General features: G+C 36.1%; 2 protein-coding genes and 1 non-coding gene across 4 annotated transcripts; 2 read left to right on the top strand and 1 right to left on the bottom strand.

Moving 5' to 3' along the window:
• The first annotated feature begins 7938 nt into the window (after nucleotides 1–7938).
• LOC126589866 (ATP-dependent RNA helicase DBP2-like) lies at nucleotides 7939–14262 on the top strand. 2 transcript variants are annotated; one of them, XM_050255302.1, is made up of 15 exons: nucleotides 7939–8384; nucleotides 8561–8653; nucleotides 8762–8926; nucleotides 9032–9127; nucleotides 9239–9313; nucleotides 9681–9842; nucleotides 9975–10055; nucleotides 10616–10714; nucleotides 11004–11099; nucleotides 11494–11625; nucleotides 11761–11835; nucleotides 12135–12224; nucleotides 12323–12397; nucleotides 12559–13820; nucleotides 14007–14262. In XM_050255302.1, exons 1-14 carry the CDS (start codon nucleotides 8079–8081, stop codon nucleotides 12733–12735), a joined length of 1722 nt encoding a protein of 573 aa, XP_050111259.1. In that variant the 5' UTR covers nucleotides 7939–8078; the 3' UTR covers nucleotides 12736–13820; nucleotides 14007–14262. The 2 variants fall into 2 exon arrangements, with proteins under 2 accessions (XP_050111259.1, XP_050111260.1); XM_050255303.1 differs by lacking the exons at nucleotides 12323–12397; nucleotides 12559–13820; nucleotides 14007–14262 and having other exon boundaries at nucleotides 12098–12224.
• An 870-nt stretch (nucleotides 14263–15132) lies between these two features.
• On the top strand, nucleotides 15133–15205 carry TRNAR-CCU (transfer RNA arginine (anticodon CCU)). The gene has a single exon. It is a non-coding gene; the product is annotated as a tRNA-Arg (tRNA).
• A 421-nt stretch (nucleotides 15206–15626) lies between these two features.
• Nucleotides 15627–20556, bottom strand: LOC126590662 (protein NETWORKED 4A-like). The gene is made up of 4 exons (XM_050256143.1): nucleotides 20191–20556; nucleotides 19061–19122; nucleotides 18472–18583; nucleotides 15627–17831 (listed from the first exon to the last, which is right to left on the bottom strand). Exons 2-4 carry the CDS (start codon nucleotides 19073–19075, stop codon nucleotides 16024–16026), a joined length of 1935 nt encoding a protein of 644 aa, XP_050112100.1. The 5' UTR covers nucleotides 19076–19122; nucleotides 20191–20556; the 3' UTR covers nucleotides 15627–16023.
• Nucleotides 20557–24681: the final 4125 nt, after the last annotated feature.

Raw genomic sequence — 24681 nt, 5'->3', positions numbered from 1 at the left:
TTAAACGGTTACGGTTATGAATAACCGTTTAGATAAATAAACGGTTATGGGTATAACCGTTTACCCGTGAAATTTAAATGGGCGGTTATGGGTATTAACCACGGTTATAAATGGGTAACCGTTTACCCATTTATTTTATATATGTAAAACTAACACAAACCATGTTCTCGATCCAATAATACTTAGCACCCAATAAATTAGCAAGGAATTCATCGGTCATTCTCTCAATAACACTACTACATGAATGATGATTTTCATCATCAAGGAATTGGCCAAATTAATTTAAATTCCTTGCGGGTAACCGTGAAATTGACAGAAATGCTTTGACATAAATGTCTTAAACAATTTTTGTAACCCAATAATACTTAGCAAATATTATATTTACCTTCATTGGTAACAATTAAAAATATCGTCCGTAAACTATTATTTCAATTATTAGAATGGTATAAGAACTTAAAAAATTAAAATATGGAAATGTATGATGAATGTACCTATAACGGTGTTTAATTGTAAAAAAAAAATTATGACAATTTTTTTTTTAAATTTTCAAGTTGTTAAAAAACATGTAGACGGGTGAAAAAAGGGTAATGGTAAAAAAAAAGATAAACGGGTTAAAAAGGATAAATAAGTAAACGGGTTAAAAAGGATAAATAAGTAAACGGGTATTAAACGGTTACGGTTAAATGGGTATGCGGTTATGGGTATGGTTAACCATTTATAAACGGTTATGGGAATGGGTAACGTTTAGGCAATTACCCAACGGTTATGCGGGTATGAGCATAAACGGTTATGGGTAAATTAACAGCGGTTACCCGCCCGCATAACCATTGCCCATCCCTAGTCGCACCAAAATATTGATTTTCTAAATAGTTTGAGAAGCAATTAGGTCAATTGTATGAGTTGTCCTTCGTCCAATGTTGAATTTTGCACATCCTTCTCGATAAAGTCTCAGTCCACCAAATTCTATGTTGGTTCTCACCTTTTTTTGAATCTTGGATGTATGAATGGTACACTAAAGTTAAAGATAATGACCAAAAAAATCCCAAAATCCAAGCTTCACTTTTAAGCAAGGTTCTAAAAAACGCTAGGCAGTAGTTAGGCAGTGGGCTGGGGCCTAATGCCTAAGTGGTTAGGCAGGGCCTAGGGGGACAATACGAATTTAAGTAAATTTATTATATATTGTATAAATAAGTGTTTATTTATACTTGAAAAACACATATAATTATATTAAAATGCATAAATTACAAAATAAAATGATATATAAATTATAAAGTATTAGAACATATTGAAAATATGTGGAAAAATCATATAATGAGTGTTCATCCAAGTATTCAACAAGTTTTTTACATTTTATTGAAAAATTAAAATGCAAAATGAAAGTTATCGGTTTTCTGTCTAAATCAGAGTTACAACTTAGGCTGGTTTAGACGGGCAAGGCGAGCGAGGTGGATGCCTAAGCCGGTCTAGGGGTACTTTCTTAATTTTCAAATGCTTAGAGACTAATCGAGGCGGTGACCAGCCGCCTAACGCCTAGGCAAAGCTAGGCAGAGATTTTTAGAACAATATTTTTAAGACACATAATTAGATCTTAAGCGATGGTTTGATGTAGTTTCGCTTATTGGGAATGACACTACTCTGCCCCAGTTTAAGTTCGTGGTTCTGTATTTGTGGTGGGTATATATTGGTGCTTGTGCTAGCGTCAGTGCTGTTGCTGTTTGCGGTAGCCTAGTAAGGAATTAATCTTTATGATTATTTGTGCAAAATATCACTAGATCGATGAAAACCCACGTGACAATCCTTATAATTGTTTTTGTTACTAATGAAAAATCGCCATCGCTTCTCGTAAAAAAAATACCAACATGCATTTGAAAGTTATTCCAAACAAATGATAAGCAGTTGAACAAGAAGCATGGCTAAAGTGACATTTTCCTCATTCACATTGCGGTTAACTTGATAGTTTCATAAATGGAGAGTCAAACACGTAAAAACTTATCACATACATGCTTTTTTTGCCAAATTTTAAAACGTGTGAAATTAAATTGATACATGTCCTAAACCATACATACAGGTGCAAAGCATGTTTTGCCAATAGAAATAAGAAGCATTATTACGGCAGTAAATTTTATCAAATCCATTCCAAACAAAGAAAATGCTTACCATGCATTTTTCTCCACAATTCAATGCACAAAGAAAATCTGGTTTAACTTAGAAAAAAAATAATAGCATATATAGTATATTAAGTTGGTTTGCAACAATATATGGAAATTGATATTTACACTTTATATATATATATATATATATATATTTTTTTTTTTTTTAGTCAAAATAGTTATAGAGATTTGCATAACTTCTGACTTTGGTCCTTGAAATTTAAAATCGATAGAACATGTCATTGAATTTGTCCACCATTAATCATTTTGGTTCTTCTGTAAAAATCTCCGTTAAATAATTGAAAAAAATGACAAAAAATACTCTCAATTTTTGTCAAATCATTTTGGCCAATTGTTTGGTAAATTGAGGGTATTTTTGTCATTTTGTTCCTTATTTAACAAAGATTTCTCACAGAATGACTAAAATGATTGATGGTGGACAAACTCAAAGACAACTTCTATCAATTTCAAATATCAGGGACAATTTTTAACTAAAATGCCATTTAAAAAAAATTATTATTATTAAGGGAGGGGGAATGGTTTGAAAGTATTACAATAATTTAGGAGATGAGGAGTTTCGAACCCCAAACACATGGATGAAAATCCAACATCTTATCCACTAGTATTGGACCACATGTACTTATCCACTACGATATTGGATTTCTACCCAACATCTCATCATCTTGTATTCGTCCCTCAAAAGAAAAAATTGCACGAAGAATAAACTACACTTTGAGAAGACACCCTAAGAAATTCGTCATGCTAGTTATCTCTCAAACAACATTAGCGAAAAACTGTCGTTTGAGAAGTGCAAATAACTTTTTTTTTTTTTCAATTATCAATAACAATTCCATGCGAATCATATGATACACCTCAATGAAATAAAAAATAGAGTCATCACCGCGATGTGATGGCCCTTAAGAATTTGAAGGAGCAATTGATTGCTTAGACATATAGTTCATCTTTTTTTCTTTATAAAGTCGTATTGCTCACTCAAATGACGTTGGACTTTGTCCATAAATCTATCTCAAATTCTCAAATATTAACTTCTACTAGAATATGGGCAGACATAAGTTTTTTTTTTTTAATTTTTAATTAGAAATATGTTAGGATTATATGTAGGTGAGACTTTGAAGAAAAAAAACAGCACAATTTGATTGTGTGAAATTACATTTCTACCCTATATTTCTTATTCATATTCTGTTTTAATTAGAGGGTTAAACTGATAATTTCATAGAGTTTTAATTGACAATTAGTGTATTATTAACTAGTAGAGATTATTTAAATTAAACAAAAAATCTCTTTCTCCACCATCCTTAGAAAACCCCAAGTCAACTTTAATAAGAGAAATGTTTCTTTTTTCTCAATTGTAGGGCTCAACGGCCCATGTGCTTCTACTTCGTTCAACATGTTGTTTATCATTAGAATTAGACGACTATATGTAAGAGAGGCTTGTTAGGAGTATAAATCATAAATTGCAGATTTAAGATACTTCGCATAGACTTATAAGTAGTGTTTAAAATATTAATATCGTTGAAAATACGGATCAATATGCAAATTTATGGAAATATCGATATTGGTTGACTTTGATAGAAATAACAGAAATTTGCTCAAAAATGTGGAAATTTAAAATTAAAAAAAAATAATTAGAGAATGTCAAGTATTGGTTTAAACGAAATATAAAATTTTCTCTGATATTCAACCAATATGTCGAAAATATCAACAAAATATGTCGATATTAGCCAAAATTTACAAGTTTATCTGATATGGAGTGAACTTTAAACTTCACTTTCCGTTTCCATATCTTTTCACCGAAATATCGATTGTATTGAGGAAATTTCGAACATTTGTTGAGTCACTCCTTCATTCTCGGTTAGTTTTAAAATGAAGCCTCAACCGAAAAATATTCCGAACTTTCCCAACCAGGTCAAACGGAGCCTGCCCGTTTACATCAGCATTGCCGGAAAATCATACTCGGATGGAAGACTAGTACTAACTTATCGACACGAAATGTCTTATGGCACTCAGACACGCACAAGGCACAACCTACGACTTCAAATGGAAGTTTACGTTACAAAACCAGATAATATAATTTATTGGGGGAGAGTAAAAAAATAAATGTCAATGCATTTTCAGATCTTCTAGCATTCCTAGAATCTTTAGACGGCGTCGTATTAGGTTGCCGTTAATTTAGATTTGACGGTGCGTGGTCGTACCTTATGGTAATCATATTACCTTCCTAATTACATGCGCTGCCTACCACGCCATATCATCCAATACCTTACACGTTGTGCATGTGTATTGCTCTCTCACCTTACATCTTAGACTCGTCAACATTTCAACGTGAAATTTTTAATTGTGATGAGAATATGAGTGGTACACCACATGTTTTTATATAAATAGTGAGAAATTTTATTTTTTAAGATATTAACTTTTTAACACACATATTCCACCATTTAAATAATAACACGTGGTGTACTATCACGTATGCCGGTCACACTGAAAAATCTCTCTATTTCTACCTATATTTGTGATTTTACACACACACACACACACACAAGAACAACTTGTATGAGCAATAAATCATAATATTTTGGTCCTTAGTTGCATAAGCCAAGAGGACTAGTTTGGGCTAGTTTTCGGGTTGCGGTGTTTTTTTTTGTTTTTCAAAATTGCTTCTGTTGTGGTGTGAGAATAAATAGTTATGAAAACAAAAGTTAAGTGTTTGGTAAAAGATAGTGCCAAAAGTGCTTTTATCAATATGTAATTTTCATTTATTAGTATTGTTTACATGCTTCCAATGAAAGAAACGTTTTTTCTGAGAAAAAAGTGTAGAGCTGTTTCTGCTTTATATTGTTTTGGACCCATGATTGTGAATTATATCTTTTTTCATTTATCAAACACAAAATTAAGGCCTCAAGTTTGATAAGAAGCTGCTTTTAAAAATATTTAAGCAACCCCAAACCAAACCAGCTCTAATTAAACCATTAGGGTAATGTAGCATAATAATCACTTTATCATACGTTTTACGAGTAAGGTGAAAAAGGGAGACTTGCTCTTTCATAAAACAGTCTTGAGTAGGATGAGCATATGCAAGGACAAGAGATTTGTACAAAGCACTTTTCATAACGAAACTATTAAACGAAGAGGCATACTCTTAATAAAAGCGAAGTAGAATAAAACATAAACACACACACACACCTTCTCGTAAAACACTTTCTAATGCGAGCAACACTTGATAAAGACATAGGCAGACAAGATCAAGGCAAAATTTGCTTCAATGGAGTTCTTGTGTTTCTTTATTTCGATCCGTCTCACCAGCAAATCAAAATTTAATATGTAGTTGGAATATTCTTATTGCGGCTTTAATAAGATATGCAAAGATATATTAAAAAAAAAAAAAAGCCTCATAAGAGAGTAAAAGTTATGCGACAGATTGAGTCTATAAGGACATAAATTAATAAATAATTTTAATCGTTGAAACTAAAGCAATCACTAATAAAATGAGGTTAGAAGGAAGAAGAAGATAGGTACAAATTTGTGAATTCGTGTTGAGGACAAGTTTGCAGGGCTTTCATCTCATCTCACCTACAACCATTGAAAAGGATGTTCAACCAATGGCACGCACTTTCCCAAGCTAATTCCTCCCCAACGGATTTGGATCTGGATCCTGTACTGAGCTCAAGGTGAAGATCATTCTGACCAAGAAGTGTGGACCGTTAGATGAAAATCTAACGGCTACAAACAGGAAGGTCCCTTTAAAATTATAATAATTACAACCGTTGTATTTTTATCCAATGACCCACAGTTTCTTAATTAAGAGGATCCTCACCTTGGGCTCAGGAAGAATCCAAATCCCTCCCCAACCATTCTTTTTTTTTTTTTTTCAATCACCAAAATCATCCACGTCATCTTTATGTCAGTTGCTACATCACTAGTTGTTACTATTATTATTATTTTATAAGAAATGTTAGGAACTCTTTTAGACGTAGGATTCTCCGTGTACTCACATACTCAACTTCATGTTTTTGGTACAATATTTTATGGGATAATATCAGAGAGAACAAATTTTTAAACAAAATTTTTGTTTAAACTAAATGATGTGGTTGTTGATGATTGAATTATTAATTAAGTATCAATTTTAACGTGCTTATTTCCTATTGGTGACACATCTGTTGGTTTACAAATTTACTTTAAATTTTTTTGTCTCCCTAGCATTATCCTATTTTATAATATTTGCATGAAAATTAACATTGATGTGTGAGGTGACAGATAGTCCATCGAGAGTTTCGCTTTCAGATAGTCTCTTTTTCAATATTAAAAAGTTAAATAGAATAGTGACCAACATATGATGAGGTGTATGACGAACATATAACATGGTTTATGGTGATGAGCAAAAATGCACTTATTTTATTATAAAATTATTATTCTTTGTATCATTTCTCTAATAGAGATGAAACTGAGCATAATGTTGCTTTTTTTTTATTATCCATAGACAGTTTCACGGATTACAATCATATGTTAAATATAAAGCAATAAGAGCCCACAGAAATAAGAACGATTACAATGAGGTTGCTTCTCCCATAAAACTGTGGGAGCAGCAAAACTAATTAGGTTTGTCTCACATGGTGACATGCCATGTGAGCCGCACGGATATGCTTGTGAATACAAGTTTGGTTTCTAGCGATGGCATCTACAGTGGTTTATATGAGTTTGATTTATGTATATAGGATATAAAATAGAGAGTTTTAACGAAAAACTCACGATACTGTTCATTCTAACGAAAAACTACATTTTTATACTAAAAAGTCAAACCTGATACTATTCACTTTACCTTTTATTTTGCCCTTATCGTTAAAACTCAAATTTTCAAGTTATTTTTCATTAGTTTTCCTATTAAAATATAAGGAAAACTAATGAAAATGGCTTGAAAACTTTGAGTTTTAATGATAAGGACAAAATAAAGGGTAAAGTGAATAGTATCAGGTTTGACTTTTTAATGTAAAAATGTGGGTTTTCGCTAAAGTGAACAGTACCGTGGGCTTTTCGTTAAAACTCCCTAAAATATAACACAATTTTTACACCATTGTCGGTTTGGGGGAGTTAAGTTCTATCTATTAATTGTGAGACTCATCTAATTCTACTTTTGTATTTGTTATTTCCGTTTCTCTTAATCAAACTCAATTCATAGGACCAAAAGATGTGAAATTGGAATCAAACTCTACTCCTTATCCTAATATAGTGGAAGACGTAATGTGCTTGATGCGATTCACATTTCAACCTCATAGAGACAGATGCTAGTGAGCACATGAGCTAATGATGTGGCTGAGAGCTCTCACGCTACTTACTGATGGATGTGCTCATAAATAAGTTGTGCGAAAATGGGTCTTTGACCTCTAGGGTTCGCAAACCGACGATAAAATCAAATTCAATCATTCAAGTGGACTGATTGGTTGTCTGCTTGTAGGTTGGGCGATGAAAATCGGAGAAGGAAAATCACTCGTTCTCTTGACCAAACAGTCTTAAAACCAAAGAGTCAAGTGAGAAAATGGGAGACCTTGACCCTCCTATAGCTTGATCCTCAAGGGCCACAAGTACAAGAAGGGGAGAAAGAAACCTAATTCCAATGTGGGTTGAGTCCAGCCCAAAATTATAAGGGGACCCAAACGAGGCTGTAATTGTGGCCCAGAAATATGGACTGAGATCTAAGCCCGCAAAGACCCAAAAGGGCCCACAACCCACAGAGGCCCATGCTAGCGAGAGAGTGAAAACATTTTCGTGGTATGATCCTTTCGATTGAGAAAGATTGGCCAAACACGCACCTCTCGTTTTTCATATACTCTCAACTCACTCCACTCACAGTCGTCGACGTCGTCGCCGTAAAATCAAACACTCTCTCCGATTTCCGAGAAAACTCTCCGCAAAACAATGTCGTACGTGCCTCCGCACCTGAGGTCGAGCTCACGAACCACCACAACCACCACCACCACCACCACCACCACCGCCAAACCCTCGTCCCGAACCCTAGACGATCAGAGCAAGCTCTCCTCCTCAAACTCTCACATCAACAACGATAAGTCGTCCGGTGGTGCTTCCTTCTCCAGCTTCTCGCACTCCAATGCCTCCTCCCGCGGGAGCTCCGGCGCTGTCTCCCAGGCCAGCAGAGCTCGCCCTGACTCCGTCGTCCCTCAGTGGAAGCCCTCCGACCGCGTCCTCGGCATGAAGCCTGAAATGGTTCGACGCTCATCCAGTTATTTCCTTGCATTTTCTGAATTTTGTGCAATTTGCATTTGCTTAGGGTTCTTGCTACAGCTAATTTCACAATGTCAGTCAAATTTCTGTTTATTGACGTTATCAGTCTGTTTATATCGTCGTCATTAGCTGAAATTTACGGAATTACATGCCTGTAGATTGAAGAGGTTTGTTTGCGGCTTAATTTGGATGTTTCTGCTAGTCCCGACTCTGCTCCTGCTCCGGCACCGATTGAGTCTTTCACAGATATGGTGATTCGTCTTTGTGTTTTATCAATCAGATTTTTTACTTCTATTTTTGGATTAGCCTAGTTTGTATATCCATATGGATTAACGGACGTGTTGTTCCTCTACTCTCAGTGTTTGCACCCTAGCATCATGAAGGATATCGACAATCACGGATACACTACACCGACATCCATTCAGGCTCAAGCTATGCCGGTTGCCCTCAGTGGGAGGGACCTATTAGGTTGTGCTGAAACTGGCAGTGGAAAAACTGCTGCATTCGCCATTCCCATGATACAGGTCCGTGGTCCCGTTATTTAGTATTCTTATGTAGTCTGGACTATATGTGCATGCTAAGTAATTTTTGGTTTAAGGCATGTTTTAATTTTCATTTTCGATGTACAGCATTGCTTGGCTCAACCTCCTGTTCAGCGCGGTGATGGACCACTAGCTCTGGTATTGGCTCCGACTAGAGAGCTTGCCCAACAAATTGAAAAAGAGGTGATCTAAGCTGCAAAAGATCACAATGAATTTATGATTATATGATTGTTAGTCTGGAATTTGATTCTTAGTACTTTTCTGTAAGTGCTAAGTTATATTGTGGTTTTACAGGTCAAAGCTTTTAGTGCATCTCTCGAGTCCTTCAGAACTGCAATTGTGGTCGGTGGAACCAACATATCTGAGCAGGTAATTGATTTGGGGGAATAACTTTACATTTTATTTCAATAATTGTTCTTGATCTTCTAGGTGTTGTGACTCTGGAAATTTGTTAGTGCTTGTCATTCTCTCTTGGTTTTGATAATGCCTAGGTGTGGGCTAGGGTTTGAATCAATGCTTCTAGTGTTATAGATTCTTATGAACATATGTTTCTCCCTAATGGCCCCCTCCACCCTCCTCCCCTCTGACCTGTGGTATGAAAAGAAAACACTTAACCTCATACCTCCCTTTAGTGCAATGTTTTTTTTTCAATTTTATGTCATTTTAGGGAATATATATCTTATTAGTCTCCGCTAATACTTGTTTTGTTGTGTATTTCTATTGGATGGATTGACAGAGGTCTGAGCTACGAGCAGGAGTTGATGTAGTGGTTGCCACTCCTGGAAGGTTTATAGATCATTTACAACAAAGGAACACTTCTCTCACTAGAATTTCTTTTGTTGTTCTAGATGAAGCTGATAGAATGCTTGACATGGGATTTGAACCGCAGATACGAGAGGTATATTTTGTCTCAACTTTTGACATGAATGTGCCTTTTACTTTCTATTTATTTTTCCTTAAAAATGGAACAACCATCTGATTCCCTGTTTAATTCCGAAATGATATGTGACATATTTTGATGCCATTTTAGGTGATGCGGAACCTTTCTGAAAAGCATCAAACTTTGCTGTTCAGTGCAACTATGCCTGAAGAGATTGAAGAATTAGCTCAGGTAAGGTTTCCACTAGATTACCTTCTTGTACAAGCTTTTATGAACATTATCATAGTTAATGTAACTAAGTAATTCTATTCATAGTTTTTGTAACTAAATAAGGGAAAGGCCTTACTGTGGTTCTTTCATAGAATCAACCTTCTCATTTTACAATCTTATGTTTCTATGGCTTATTTTTCCTGTACGTAGGGTCTGAGAATCTTATCTCTTTCCTGTGACATATAAGCCATTAGCTCTTGTTTTTGTGGTAACATCATGTTATTTTCTTGCTCTGCAACAGGCAGATTGGTATACAGACCTATTTATCACTTTGCTTACCAGATGGACATATTACTAACCAGACAATCTTGATTGTATGAATAGAAACTAATGCATTATACCTTTAATGCAACGTAGTTTTATACCAAGTTTGAAATGAATTTGTAGTTTGTTATTTTCTAATATACCAAAACTAGTATTGGAATACCTTTAAGATCATTATGCTCGCTTGCTCTCTGGTTTAGTTAAGACTGTCATGCTCAATTTCAGTGAAAACTTATTCTAGCTTTTGTTGTCTTCAGGAATACTTAACTAAACCAGTGCAAGTGAAGGTGGGAAAAGTGAGTAGCCCTACAGCAAACGTAACTCAGACTTTGGAGAAGGTTCCTGAGAGTGAGAAGGTTGGTTCACCTAGAATAAGCAATATTGGTTTCTCTGCATTTTTTTTCATTGCGCAGTCTGTGATGTTGTCTTTCCTTTTTCTTTCTTTTTGGCATGGGGATGAGGTTTCTAGGAATTTAGTGCTAGACCTATGGTATGGAGAGTTGTTCTATGTATATTTGGCACTTCCCTGCGTATTTCTGTGCTTAATGATGATCTTATCATCTTTGGCTAGCATAATTCACAGATCTTTTACTGGGAGAGTTCTTGGCCTCGTTTTAACTTGACAATTGTGCTTCGTCTGTGTAGACTGATCGGCTTTTGGCTTTGCTCGTAGAGGAGGCATCTCGGGTTGAAGGAACTGGCCATCCCTTTCCCTTAACTATTGTATTTGTTGAAAGGAAGGTACATTATGCTTCATACGTTCTCGTTACTTGATTATGACTAACATCATTTTAAACTTATAATTAATGGTGATGGGTATAAATAATTGATGGACAAGTTCCTCTGTTGCTTGCATGTCTTCCAAATCTCTATATTGTGGACAGCAAAAGTCATTTATGATATGGTTTAAAGGTCATCATCATGAATTTTGTATTGGTGAAAAGTTTGTGCAAATTCAATTTGAAGTCTTTCCTGTTCGTAGTGCAAGATGCTATGCCTTGCTTGCTAGATGGAAAAATTAATAATCTGGTGTGACTTAATGTTCTCTCATTACTAACTCTTTTTGAGGCTCTGCATTTTTAAACTTGTATGGCTCATTCATGAGATTTGACGTGGAATTTGGGTGTGCATGTAGACGAGATGTGACGAAGTTGCTGAAGCTTTGGTAGCACAAGGGTTGCATGCAGTTGCTCTTCATGGTGGTCGTACTCAAACTGAAAGAGAGGCTGCTCTACGTGATTTTAGAAAAGGCACTACCAGTATTTTGGTACATGCACTGCCTTGTGCTCTATTATTTTCACATTTTCTTTATATCTGCTCATCTTTGTCTGATTCTGCTTGAATATAAGGCAGCTTTAACATCGCCAATCAGCGAGTATCTGATTGAGAACATTGTGTGTAGGTCGCCACTGATGTTGCATCTCGTGGTTTGGATGTCTCAGGAGTTGCACATGTTATCAATTTGGATCTTCCAAAGGTATAGCTGGTTGTGATGGAAGGCCCTTGGTTGATTTATATCTGGAATCCACTAACCCAACTTAGAAGCTTATCTGAAAATTGGCTATAATTTTAGGCAGCTCGTATCAGAGTTTCATTTCCGCCATTGTCCTTAACTAATAGGGTGGTGACCTTTGGTTTTTGAATAACGTCAACTTGTGATCATAAGTCTTTTTGCTATCATGGGATAGCATCTCAATAGCCTGGTCTTTTCAGTTGCTATTAATTTTGTTGTGAAATAGCAAACCTGAAGCTTCAATTATGGCTACCTCAATATAGAGCATGGAAGATTATGTGCACCGGATTGGAAGAACGGGAAGAGCAGGATCAATGGGACAATCTACTTCCTTTTACACTGATCGTGATATGGTACCTTGCTCTCCACCTTCTCTTATTGCTTCTTCGCACTATCTCTTCCATTAGCAGAATATAACTCTTCATTCTCGATTATTGATGGCACACTGTAGTTCCTCGTGGCAAATATAAAGAAAGCAATATCAGATGCTGGATCTGGGAATGCTGTGGCTTTTGCAACTGGGAAGGTACTAATTCTGAGATATGCCATCAACGGACATTTCTATTGCTTTTGCATCGTACTAGTGCACAGAATTTCTTTCTCATTTCCAAATAATCTGGGTAGAAAGAAAAGAAAATTTTGTTTCGTGTGTTTATAAGCTTGACAATTTTTGCTATTGACTATCAGACTGCAAGAAGGAAAGAGAAAGAAGCAGCAGCTGCTCAAAAGCAAGCTAGGGTTGCCTTATCCAATAGCTCAACAGCGGGACCAGCATCAGTAAACATCGAGGATAAGTATCGGTTCATGTTTGCTGATTCGAACAATAAAAAAGAAGGTGCAGCAGATAGTGCTTGGGACGATTGATGAAGTCTACCTTCAGTGGGTTTTTAAATACAAGCGAAGATTCACTCTTGGGGCTTCAAGATTGACGTTGGTAAGTAGTTTGCGTGGAAGCTAAGAATAGAAGTGCCCGGACTCTCTCCCCCCTCCCTCGTTCCCTCAGTCTTCCCTCTTTGCCCATCCATACCTCGTGGCCTCGGTCAGCTGAAAACGTGCCTATGCTGCTTTACGCATGCTTGTCTTGCAACCTCGGTAAAGTGATAGAGGCGTGTTGCTTCTGACTTGAGGCTTGGACTACAAGTGTGGTGAACACAATTAGTTCCTTGTGCGTTGTTCGCGTTTCAGGCCTGTCGTTTACATTGTTAGTGTACCCAGAATCTGTACTAAGGATGAACGTTTGATGGATTTAGAATCTGTAGGGTTGGCTCATAGGTTTTCCGTTGTATATCTTAAAAATGAAGTTTACTTGAGATGTTTGTATCGCAATGCAGTATTTGAATTGATTATGGCTTCACAAGGCATATACAATCTCACGGTTTCGGTCCCATATACGAAAAATATGGGTATAAGAATCGTTTCAGTAACACATGAAATTAGAAGAGTGCGAGTTTCTCCTTAAAATTTGTAATCAAATACCTCAAAATTAGAGATCGGATTAACTGAAGGGCTAGTTTATTCGATTTCCCTTCCTTAATTTCCCTAATTCTAAGTTCTCCGGTGCCGGAAAAGTAACCTCATTGTCATTGATTAATACGTTAAGAAATGATGGTTAAATTGATAGTTAGATTGACCGAGAGGCCAATATAAAACATTTAGCAACTTGAGGGGTTCTTTTGTCAATTTAAAAAATAGTTGGATGCAACGTGTAATTAGCCTATTTTATAAATATTCTCTGCGACTTCAAACGCAGCGGCCTGTTCAAAGTCTCTTTTCTTTGCTGCGCGTCACCGTTGCTCCTCTCTTTGCGTTTGTTGTGAATTCAGATCCAAAAAATGGCAGGCGGACTCGCAGCACGTTTCTCGAAACTCTCGATTCCCCAATCCTCCGATGTAAAGGCCGCCGCCATGTGGGGCGTCGCCGCCGGCACCGGCGCTCTTTGGTTCGTCCAGGTCTGACCTCTCGCTTCTCACTTCAATTCCTCTCATCCCCAATTTATTTATTTATCAACAATCGCATCTTGATTTATTCTTTTTCCCAGCAAATCCGTAGATTGAGCAACAATTTAGAAAATTTCAGAAACATTATGATTCTAATGGTTATTTATTTATTTATTTTAATTTTCAAAAAATTAACAGCCGTTTGATTGGATAAAGAAGACATTTTTCGAGAAGCCTGCTGAGACTGAAGGCCAATAAATTTCATGATGCTGCTGGATCTGGATCCGTCGTAACGCAATTTTCATCGTCGTTTTCAAGTTTCAATGAGCCAACCGATCAGAGGAGAGATTCTAATTTCCCATCTGTTTCAATAATTTGCTTGTTTTGGAATTTCCAAAGGACTATTTTTTTTTAATTGAATATTCTCTTTAAGATTTGGTTGTGGTTTTTGCTATATCTTGCATATGAGTTTCCAATTTTTGGCGTCATATTATTCTACATTCTGCATATTGTTTAAGCGAGCTAGAATATAGTCAAAAATAAAAAATCGAGTGCGGTAGCGTTTTACGATTCATATAACCAACCTCATTTAGAGCTAAAATTTGACGGTGGTCGTTGTTGTAATCGTTTGGGACTGTTTATATACGGAGCACTTGTCGTAAACGATTTTGCTACAAGTGCTTTTCTTATGACATGTCGAAATTCTTACAAAAACTTCCAAGTCCTTGGTGAAAAAAGCACTTGGTAATGCCCACTGAAGAACAGCTTTTAAGACCCAAAAGTTCTTTGAATATTTTTTTTCTAGGCATAATCAAAGGTACGCTTTTAGTCATTTTAGAAATAATTTTAAACAAACATGACTAACGTCTTGTATGCATAGCTAAATAAGACGCCGAGGTTAAAACAAATTTTATCATGGAATTAGTGCTAGAAATCCTAAGGTCAAGTTTTTTTTCGTTTTATGTTGAGTTTCTCATGTTGAGCTAGCAGAAAATCGAGAGCGACCAACGTGAGCATAAATTCTTGGTAGGGGTTGCCGGTGCCTCTCCTAAATGAGTCTGCATGTGAGTACATAGAGTTTCACTCAGTTTTGAGCACGCCATTATGTGGCAGCCGTTCCCAATACTTTCTCCTATGTGAAAGGCAGTTGGATGTGGCACTCTTTATCTAAGAATTTTTCCTGTGTAAGAGAAAAAAATGTAAGAGAACTGGCATGATAACAACTTACTATATAGTCTTCCTCATGGGATTTTCCGAAAGATTTGGGTTCAAGAAGCATGTTATCCGTTGATAAGCATTAATGAAGGGTTATTGTCAACAACAAGCGCCTGTAGCTCAGTGGATAGAGCGTCTGTTTCCTAAGCAGAAAGTCGAAGGTTCGACCCCTTCCTGGCGCGAATCTTATATCTTATTTTCTTTATTTTTTTTTGGGGTCATTTTGCAAAGTGTTAGCTAAAGAAATTCAACAGTTCAAATTTAATTTGATTAGTTAAGTATTAAATCTTGTTTTTGACAATATATTAAAATCACTCATTAATTTTTCTTGTGGAGAAAACATTAGTTGTCTTATATGTTCATAAAAAGAGTGATCAGCATTACATGTAATGAAATTAATAAAATTGAGAAAGATATGGCACATATTGATCTTGTTTTTGACAATATATTAAAATCACTCATTAATTTTTCTTGTGGAGAAAACATTAGTTGTCTTATATGTTCATAAAAAGAGTGATCAGCATTACATGTAATGAAATTAATAAAATTGAGAAAGATATGGCACATATTGAAGAACTAGGAGGCACAAAATCAAATGAAAAGTTCGGAGGGTAAAATGACAAGATCCAAAGTCCCGTCAGCCTTTTTTTCCCTAAATTTTAAAGAGTAAATGAATATGCAATCATGTGTCTAAAGTTTGCAAACACACTTTCAATGGTGCCAATTTCAACCCCAAAACCAAACACCAAACACCAAACCAGAATTATCACACAAATTTCTGCCCTCTCCACCATTTTTCAGGGCAAATTTGTGACTCAAATGGGTCCTTAAGACAGGACCCTTCTACATCTATATGTATACTACAATACACAAACCTCACATTCATTCAACCATGAGAGAGCATGGCCTATAGCTCATCACTCGGCTGGCCATTTCCGACCCGATACAACTCAAAAAATTATGTATTATACAAACGATGACCGCATGTTTTGTGTTTAGCTTAAGTTGCCAAAACTGGAACTCTCTTGTTCCCCATGCAAGCCTGTCTAAGCCTATGGTATCCGTTCCTGTAATGTTCGAGCGAGAAGCATAGCTGCCTTATAGCTTCTCTTTTCCCTTCTGCTCCTTCCATGATCACAATTCTTTGCCTCTGAATCTCCTCTTCGAGTTCCTTCGCTCTCTCTGTAAGCTCCTCCACCAGTTTACGCTCCCCTTCAGCCCCGTTGAGCAGTTCCTGATGTTCCGTCTGCATATGCTGCAAAGTCTTGTTTATCTCATTGATCTGATCGTCTCTTGAACTCACCTCCGCCTGTAGCGTTGTGGCTTTGGTGCTAAGCTCATATCTTTCTGTTTTCATTGCATCAAGGACCTTGTTTAAATTCTCCATTTGGTTGCTTCTCTCAAGGATGTCTGCCTTCAACTGCGCGATCTCGCCATTCAGTCTCTCCTCCATTTCTGCTTTTCCAGACTTCATCTGTCTGATTTCGTCTTCCAACAACCGAGCACGAGATTCCCAGTCTCTAATTTGCTCCTCTGAATGTGTCCGTTCTAATTGCAATCGAGATATTTCAGCCTTAACCTGTGCTTTCTCGGGGAAAATCTTCTCCTCGGCATCAGACACTGCTATTTTCAAATCCATGACTTCATTATCCCGGTCTGTTAAACTATTTTTCAACCTTGAAATTCGTTCCTGCAGCTTGGACACCTCTCGTTTCTCTGTGTTGAACTTCGTTTTCCACGAAGAAATATCCTTGTTAGCGGATACAAGCTGACCCTGCAAGCGTTGGATTTCCTCAGAGGCTTTATTACTCTCAAGTTGCTGTCTCAAACTTGCAATCTCTTTTTCTGAATGTTGAAGTCTATCTTTTGTGGCTCTAAGCTCTTTCGTCAATGCCTCAATCTTGCTACCTGGGTCTTGAAGTTCTCCCGACCCATCAACCCTGTCATGAATCTCCGGCGATTCATTTATCTCCCTGTCTCGCTCACCCTCATGTATCTTGGCCTCTTTCGGTTTTGATAATTCAAGTGCAAGCTTAAGACCATTATTATGTTGTGGAGACTCTGGTTCAAGTGCAACCTTTATACCATTATTATGCTGCGGAGACTCGTCCCTTTTGAGCTTGATGTTCAACCTGGCAATCTCTTCTTCCGACTCCCGCAATTTTTCATTTGTGGTTGTCAGCTCCTGCTCATATTCTGCAATTTTTGCAGGAAATTCATTGGAATGATCAGGTTTTGCACCCGTGAATGAACTGTCTACACTCTCTTCCTGTAGCATCCGGAGCTTCTCCTTCACTTCACGAAGCTCAATTTCCAATTCAATTATCTTTCTCGTATGCCCATGATCAAGACCATTTGACAAGGGAGTTGAATAATTGTTGACTGAAGAATCATCAGATTCTGGCTCGGAATCGGTTAATGAAGATGATTCGTCTCCCTCTTTCTGGTAATTATCTGAGCCGTTTCCACCAGGGCCAAGGAAGAAATCAAAGCCAGCAGCACGAGGGCCAGATTTCCGACGACCTAGTCTTCCAGGTTGGAAATCAGGAGATGGCAATGCAGATGGCAGTTCTGAACCAATGTCAGAAAGGCATGAACTCTGGGATTGGAGATCTGAGGGTGCATTCTTCCGCAATTCTCCTGTCACATGATCATAACGTTCAGCCAGGGACCGGTACAAGCGATAAAACTCTTCAACATGAGCAATCAATTCAGGCCTCTTTTGATAATACATTTCTGCCTTTTTTGCAAATGTATCCCCATCCTCTTCAACCAGCTTCAACATCCGTTTGATGCTCCGATCCATCTCTGAGGAGAAAGATCGTTTTGTCATTTTCACGAGAGGCATTTTGGCGAAAAATCGATTATAGCAATCACCACTTTAGAACTTTGACAAAAAAAAAAAAAATCAACTCTTTAGATACTTAAACATGCATAATTTGGAAAACCAACATCCTCCACTGCTTTGGGTAGTTGGGGTTGAATAACCCCTATACCATTAGACCAGGAGAAGTAACACTAAAATTATACAACCGTAGTCCGATTTACCCATTTTAACCTTGCCTTCATTTAGAATGTGCAACAAGAAATCTTTGATAACGTATAAGAAGAAGAAAGCATTAGCCCAAAATAGTAAAACGAATTTGACTTAACCTAGAATTCCTCGTAAATAAGTCAAAACCAAATATAATACTGATGCTCGAATTTAGCTAGGTCAAGCTGAATGAAATTTTATAAACGGATTACTATTTTTTAAATTTAACCTAGGCGTAATATCTTTCATTTTCTATGAGAAACTAGATATGAAGCATAATACTGAGGAAATTCATCATTAGACATCCCTTTCCTATGCCTTTGTGGCATTGCATGTGACATTTTAAAAATAAATAAATAAATAAATACACTTACAAAGTTACAAATAAGACCAAGAGAGGTGTTTGTTGCTCACCCTCGCGATTATCTGCAAGCCACTTAGAGTTCTTGTGACCGATGTGACTATCCCACCACCACGAATGAGACTTTCTTGATTCGAACCTCTTCATAGTCTTATTGGACTCAACCTGAAATATACAAAACAAGATATCTTATGCCTGATCTGTGAAAGACCATCCGCTCCTTAGATGCTTGACTCTACGATGCAAATATTTCATTCAACACTAAACCTTCGAGATGCTAACAATTTGTGCTCTAATCTAGGTTTTGCATATATCATATTAGTATAAAAGTCACACAATGACATTGCTAATAGTATGCTTTCCTACTACAATTTTAACATATTCATTTTTATTGGCATGTACCACTATCCCACCAACCATGTTTAAGTTGACAACACTCTTTCTATGCATAACATAATGCTGCAGCAGGGCTGATCTGTCATTCCGTCTTATGACACGATCAAATTTAACTTAAATTCATCTGGACAATGTGATCATGCCATACACATATGAATCGTTCAGTTCTCTAACTACAACAACATATCAGAAACTGCAGAATTAGCAAAGCCGGTGTTTGCTGGAATTCTGGATTTCAGTTCTTACCAAGGAGTTGGCCATTTGCTAATGTTGTTGAAACTTCGAGTTGATACTTTCGCTACAATAACCTGTGTCCCAAGCCACATACAAATTAGTTCACAACATCAGTATTTACATCTAATGTAAAAAAATCGAATCAGAAGTTACACACTCCACCTAAATTGACAGAGAGAGCTCTCATAATAGGATAATAGTATAGATAAATTACCATATATGTCATTTTTTCTTACTGAAAGATATTCTAAACCGCTCTAATCTACGGGAAGGGGAATTCGAACTTGAGTTGGTAAAGGTAGGCAAATGTCCGAAGAAAGGTAATGTTCCACAGTAAAACCAATTGGTTATACGAAAAGTAACCCAACCTCTTGTAAGCCATTGCAAGGTTTCTTTTTTTCACTAATGTAAGACTCTTTTACCTTCACATCGTCACAATGTCAACTGGCCTAACTCATGTATGCTGTCGTAGATGTCATTGACACACTTCATGAAAACAATGCCAGCAAAAGCTGGACTCCAAAGAGGGCAAAAACAAGCCGAGTTCAGTTGGGCCTACAGAACTGGAAACTGGGCCGAAACACTGTTTCATGGGCCCATAAACTGTCCTAATAAAACAAGAAAAGGAATAAAGTAAAAGAAAAGAAAATATCTGAATCCATGGGTGTTCGGTCGGAACGATGAGAAAAAAAAGAAACAAATAAAAAATCTGAATCTGAATCCGCGGGAAAGGAATGCATCTGTCGGAAACAAAGACTGTCCAGGCTCCAGCTAACTGCCCCACATCCCTCACCTTCCATTCCAACAGGGGTAAATTTGGTAGAAGGAGATTTAATAATTACTCAATTATATATTATATATAAACATCTTAATTTACCACCAAAGAAACAAGGAATTATAAATAAAAGATAAAAAATTCAGCAATTATTCTTGATTCTGAACTTGTAATCCAAATCAGAAGTGGCTGGAAATTGTATAGTTTGATTGTGAGTATGCATGTATGTATAAGAACTTCAAGAAACCGAGAAATTGTAAATTCTGATTTAAGCTAACGAGCTAATAAAACTAGCAGAATCACATAAAGCAGCCATCTTTATGACCAAAATCAAATACCCAGATGGAAAATTCATTAAAGTTCTCACCTTTGAGCTTTGTTCTTGCAGACTGAAGAGAACAGATCCCAGTGCTGGAAGGAAGAGAGAGAGAGAGAGAGAGAGAGAGAGAGAGAGAGAGGAGTGTTTGGGAAATGTGAAAATTTGGGTTTGAGGCTCCACTCCACAAAAGTTTCAAATGGGAAAGAGAGAGAACTTTTTTGTTCCCTTTTGATCTTGTTTGCTTCTTCTCCCAGCTCTCTCAAATGGAGCTGAGATTGCGAAAAGTTGCATGGAAAATGGAATGATTCAACAAAGTTAAAATCACTTTTTTTTTTTAATTTGAATATTTTGGCATTTTTGGACAAGAAAATCAAATAAACAATTATGGTGTCTCATCACTCTGTCAAATTGTCAATTGACCAAGTTCGAAGAGGCAAGGCACAAACATGTGACGTGTGACCCTTCTCAACGTCCTGCATCGCTGCTTTATATCTGCCGTCCGTTTCAAATTTTACATTTTTTTTTAAGAATATTGCTATCCACACAATTTTTTTTTTTGGGTACACATTCTTTTCAATTATAGGTGTTTGAATAAATAAGAAAGATTAAAGGGTAAATTACATAGTAGCCTTTCAGGTTTGAGGTCTATTTGCAATCTTATACAACATCTTTAAAACATTTCACTTTCATACCTCAAGTACTATTTTATTTCAATTTCATACAACCGTTACATTTTCTATCCATGAATCTGTTAAATGCTGATGTGGCTGCTACATATATGCCATGTGGCTGCCAAATGTCTGCCACGTGGCAAATAAAATAATTTTTTAATTTTTTTTTAAAAAATCTGAAAAAAAAAAAGGGACCAAACCCCTGCAACCCAGAAGAAGAAGGAGGAAGAAGAAGAAGAGAAGAAGAAAGAGGAGGAGGAGGAAGAAGAAGAAGAGAAGAAGAAAAAAAAAGGGACCGAACCCAGAAGAAGGAGGAAGAAGAAGAAGAAAAAAAAAAAAAAAAGGGAGAAAGGGACCGAACCCAGAAAAAGAAGAAGAAGAAGAAAGAAAAAAAAAAGTGGCAGGCAGGTTTTTTTTTAAAAAAAATAAAAAATTATTTTATTTGCCACGTAGCAGACATTTGGCAGCCACGTCAGCATTTAACAGATCCATTGATGGAAAATGTAACGGTTGTATGAAATTGAAATAAAATAGTACGTGAGGTATGAAAGTGAAATGTTTTAAAGATGTTGTATAAGATTGCAATAGACCTTAAACCTGAGGAGTTACTATGTAATTTACCCAAGATTAAATGATAAAATTAACAGGAAATATGTGACAAAATTAACAGGAAATATATAAAAGGTAAAAAGAAGTAATTAGATAGCACCATTCTTTTTAATTCTTTTGGTCAATAGTTTCAGTTTTTGTTTTATTTTTGTTGGTTATTATTTTCTAGTTGACATAGAATTATCAAAATTATATATGCCTCCTGTCTTTATTGAATTCTTCCACTTGACCTCACCGCCCAAAATTTTGATTTCTTCCAAATTTACATCAAGAATTAAGTTTATGGTCCAATTGATGTGGACTCATTTTCCATCCCCATCTTTACTTAAGGCATCGTGGGATTAATAATCAGCATAATAATTTAATTTTGAATTTGTTATTTGCTATAGTCAAATTAAATATCTTTTACCCACAAAAATACATTATTTTGTTTTTATTGTTAATACTCGTGTCATTTACTTACTTCTAAGATACTTTGTCATACTATTAACTATTAAAACATGATAAGTCATGTGTTATGAAATTCTTAGTCAGATGAGTGCCTTAACATGATTGAGGTATATATTACTAATTAACTTAATACACAAATGTTGAAACACGAAAAATAATCCATTAACATTTGTTGACAGTGGCGTAGCCACATGGAGACCAAGATGGGCACGGGCCCATCTTGAAATGTTTTTTAGTTTATATACGCTATTTGTTGGTTTTATAAAGAGCATATATCTTGTTAGTTGTTGGAGTTTTAATGTTCCTGCACGCCACGGGTTTGAAACTTGCTGTTAATCTCCTTCATGTACTTTAATAAAAAAAAATTTGGTGCAATGAGATATTTTACACTAAAAGGAGGGAGAGTTCGGCTAAGCCACACGATGAGCAGCCTAATTTGGTTAAACCCTCTTTATAAAACAAGTTAATTTATGTCGAAGAAAAATCTCATATTGAGCCATGATTTTAAATTTTTGTTTGAAATTATCTCAGCACTAAATTTCTCTTATTAGTTATATTGCTATATTTTGTCTTATTTTTTTCATATGGATTAAGGCCCCTCCTAGTCTGAGTTTGTGGCTCCACCACTGTTTATTGGTATGTTAATTTAAGAAAATATAATTATTAATCAAGTAGTAATCGTAATGTAGGTAAATCACCTCATGTATATTTTTCGGTCCTGTGGAATGTCACATTTTTGTGTCATATTTGAGCACCACATGATATCACCTGATAGTTAAAAAAATTATTCGTATAGTAGTTGTATCGATCATATTATGTGGATATTCAACTAGAATATGAAATAAATCAAATAAATCAATGGTGTAAGTACCAAGTAACATATTGATGATGAACCATTGATTTATTTGATACAGTTAATTAACTAACTGATCTCCGATTTAAATACCTTTTTTGTAAAAATGATCTTCAAATGAAGATTATGAAATTAAATTATTCCAAGTACGAAAATTCTACGATGAAGATACGTTATTTTCAAGTGGCAGAACAACCTTGTCCCATTACGAGTATTATCCTATCTTTAGCATTACCATTTCTTACTCTATCCTCATCGATTACATGTAGCATGCAAAGGGGAAAAAAAGGATAAGGTTAGCTTGTGCCATCAGATTTTGTTTCTTTTGGAAATCAGAAAGAAAATGAGACATGATATGATCACTAACGAAACAATGGACAACAATTGTGTTGATAAACATTATCCATAAGTCAATCTCAACTCTCAAATATATGATTTTTTTTTGTTCCATAGGCTACCTAGGTAACACAACCCACTTGGTCTTGTAGTTCCTGCTTAAGTTAATCACATGCAAAAATGAAACCACCCATTCAAGTTGAGGAGTTGATTTGACAAAAGTACCATTAATTAAACGAAAATTATTCACGAAATAACTAAAATGATTATCGGTGGACAATTTCAAAGATTATTTTTATCGATTTTAAATTTTAGAAACCAAAATGAGAAGTTATATACCCATCTCAAAGACTACTTTGACTAAAAAGTCTGAGACAAAATAAAAGCTCAGATATTTATACATGCACAAAGCCTTGAAACTTGAGAGAGATAAGAGGCCAGGGAAACAAAAACAAAATTTGAAGCTAATATGTCAGGGGGAAGATCAATGGTAAGGAGAGGACAAAGAGTGGAATATTACTAAGCTACCCTCATCATCATCATCACTTGGTTCTAATCCATGGCATAGGGCATGGAGCTTGGTGCTGATACAAGATCTGGTGTCTCATGGAAGCTTCAGGCCACATACTCACATGTCTTGACCTCAAAGGTGCTGGTATTCATCAATCTGACCCTAATACCATCCTCACTTTCCAAGATTATAACCAGCCTCTCACTGACTCCTTGTCCGGGAAATGAAAAGCTGCGAATTACATGCATGAGTTTTGCTAGAGACAACTGTTACTCACTTCAGTCAGCTGTTAATGAGAGTGGGTCACAGAGTCAAGCACACGCTCATCAACTACTAAAAGTTGACACGACGAAAGAGAAGCAATATAATATTTGATAGTCTCACACGGTTAACACAATATAGCAAGGTAATGTATTCATATTCTATTTCGAATCATCATATCTGTAATTTATATGGATTCATAAAAGATTTTATATCGTTTGTAAAAACGATGCATTCGTATATTCTAATATTCTTTGGCATTGAATTATGTTCGAGGACTCAACTTTAGCTTCAATGTTGATGAGGTCAGCACCTTATGGCGTTGAAAGGCGCTCAATTCGAAGGAAACGAGGACTGCTGATCGTGTGCCGGGAGTATACATCAAGAACATGGATGACCACGTTCTAAAGACTGAGCTGGAAGATGCCATGATCAAGAGATGGCCACCATCCCAAGTCTTTGTTCTCCATAGCGATCATATCCCCTGTTTCTCGACCCCCATTTTGCTCTTTGGTTTGTTCGTTAAAGCATTGGCTTCCATCAAATGTGCTGAAAATTTTGAATTGCAAGTTCTCGCTTAATTTTTGTCACATTTGTTAAACCATTGGCCTTAATCAAATAAGGAAGTTCATGAACTTTCAATTAGAATGAGACAATTGAGATGGAAGTTGACCAATTTTAATGACATGGATTGGATCGTAGTTGTAATCTTAGGGATCGATGAAAACAAAAATAAAAAATTTCAGGTTTGTTGGAGAATACAAGAATCTTGCATTTGGAAAATTGACAAAATAAAATACAATATATAATGAATGATTTCGCTTCTAATTACATTGATGCCTTTTGTT

This window comes from Malus sylvestris, chromosome 11 (genome assembly GCF_916048215.2).
Source record: "Malus sylvestris chromosome 11, drMalSylv7.2, whole genome shotgun sequence".
Classification (NCBI taxonomy): domain Eukaryota; kingdom Viridiplantae; phylum Streptophyta; class Magnoliopsida; order Rosales; family Rosaceae; genus Malus; species Malus sylvestris.
Note: the sequence above shows the minus strand (reverse complement) of the source record. Positions and strands in the feature narration are given on the sequence as shown.

Coding starts and splice junctions, on each gene's coding strand:
- LOC126590662 (XM_050256143.1), bottom strand. Junction 17,832..18,471: donor GCTTGCAGATAATCGCGAGG/GTGAGCAACAAA, acceptor CTTTCTCCTCAG/AGATGGATCGGAGCATCAAA.
- LOC126589866 (XM_050255302.1), top strand. CDS start 8,079: ATGTCGTACGTGCCTCCGCACCTGAGGTCGAGCTCACGAACCACCACA. Junction 10,056..10,615: donor AGATTGAAGAATTAGCTCAG/GTAAGGTTTCCA, acceptor TGTTGTCTTCAG/GAATACTTAACTAAACCAGT. Junction 10,715..11,003: donor AGGTTCCTGAGAGTGAGAAG/GTTGGTTCACCT, acceptor TCGTCTGTGTAG/ACTGATCGGCTTTTGGCTTT.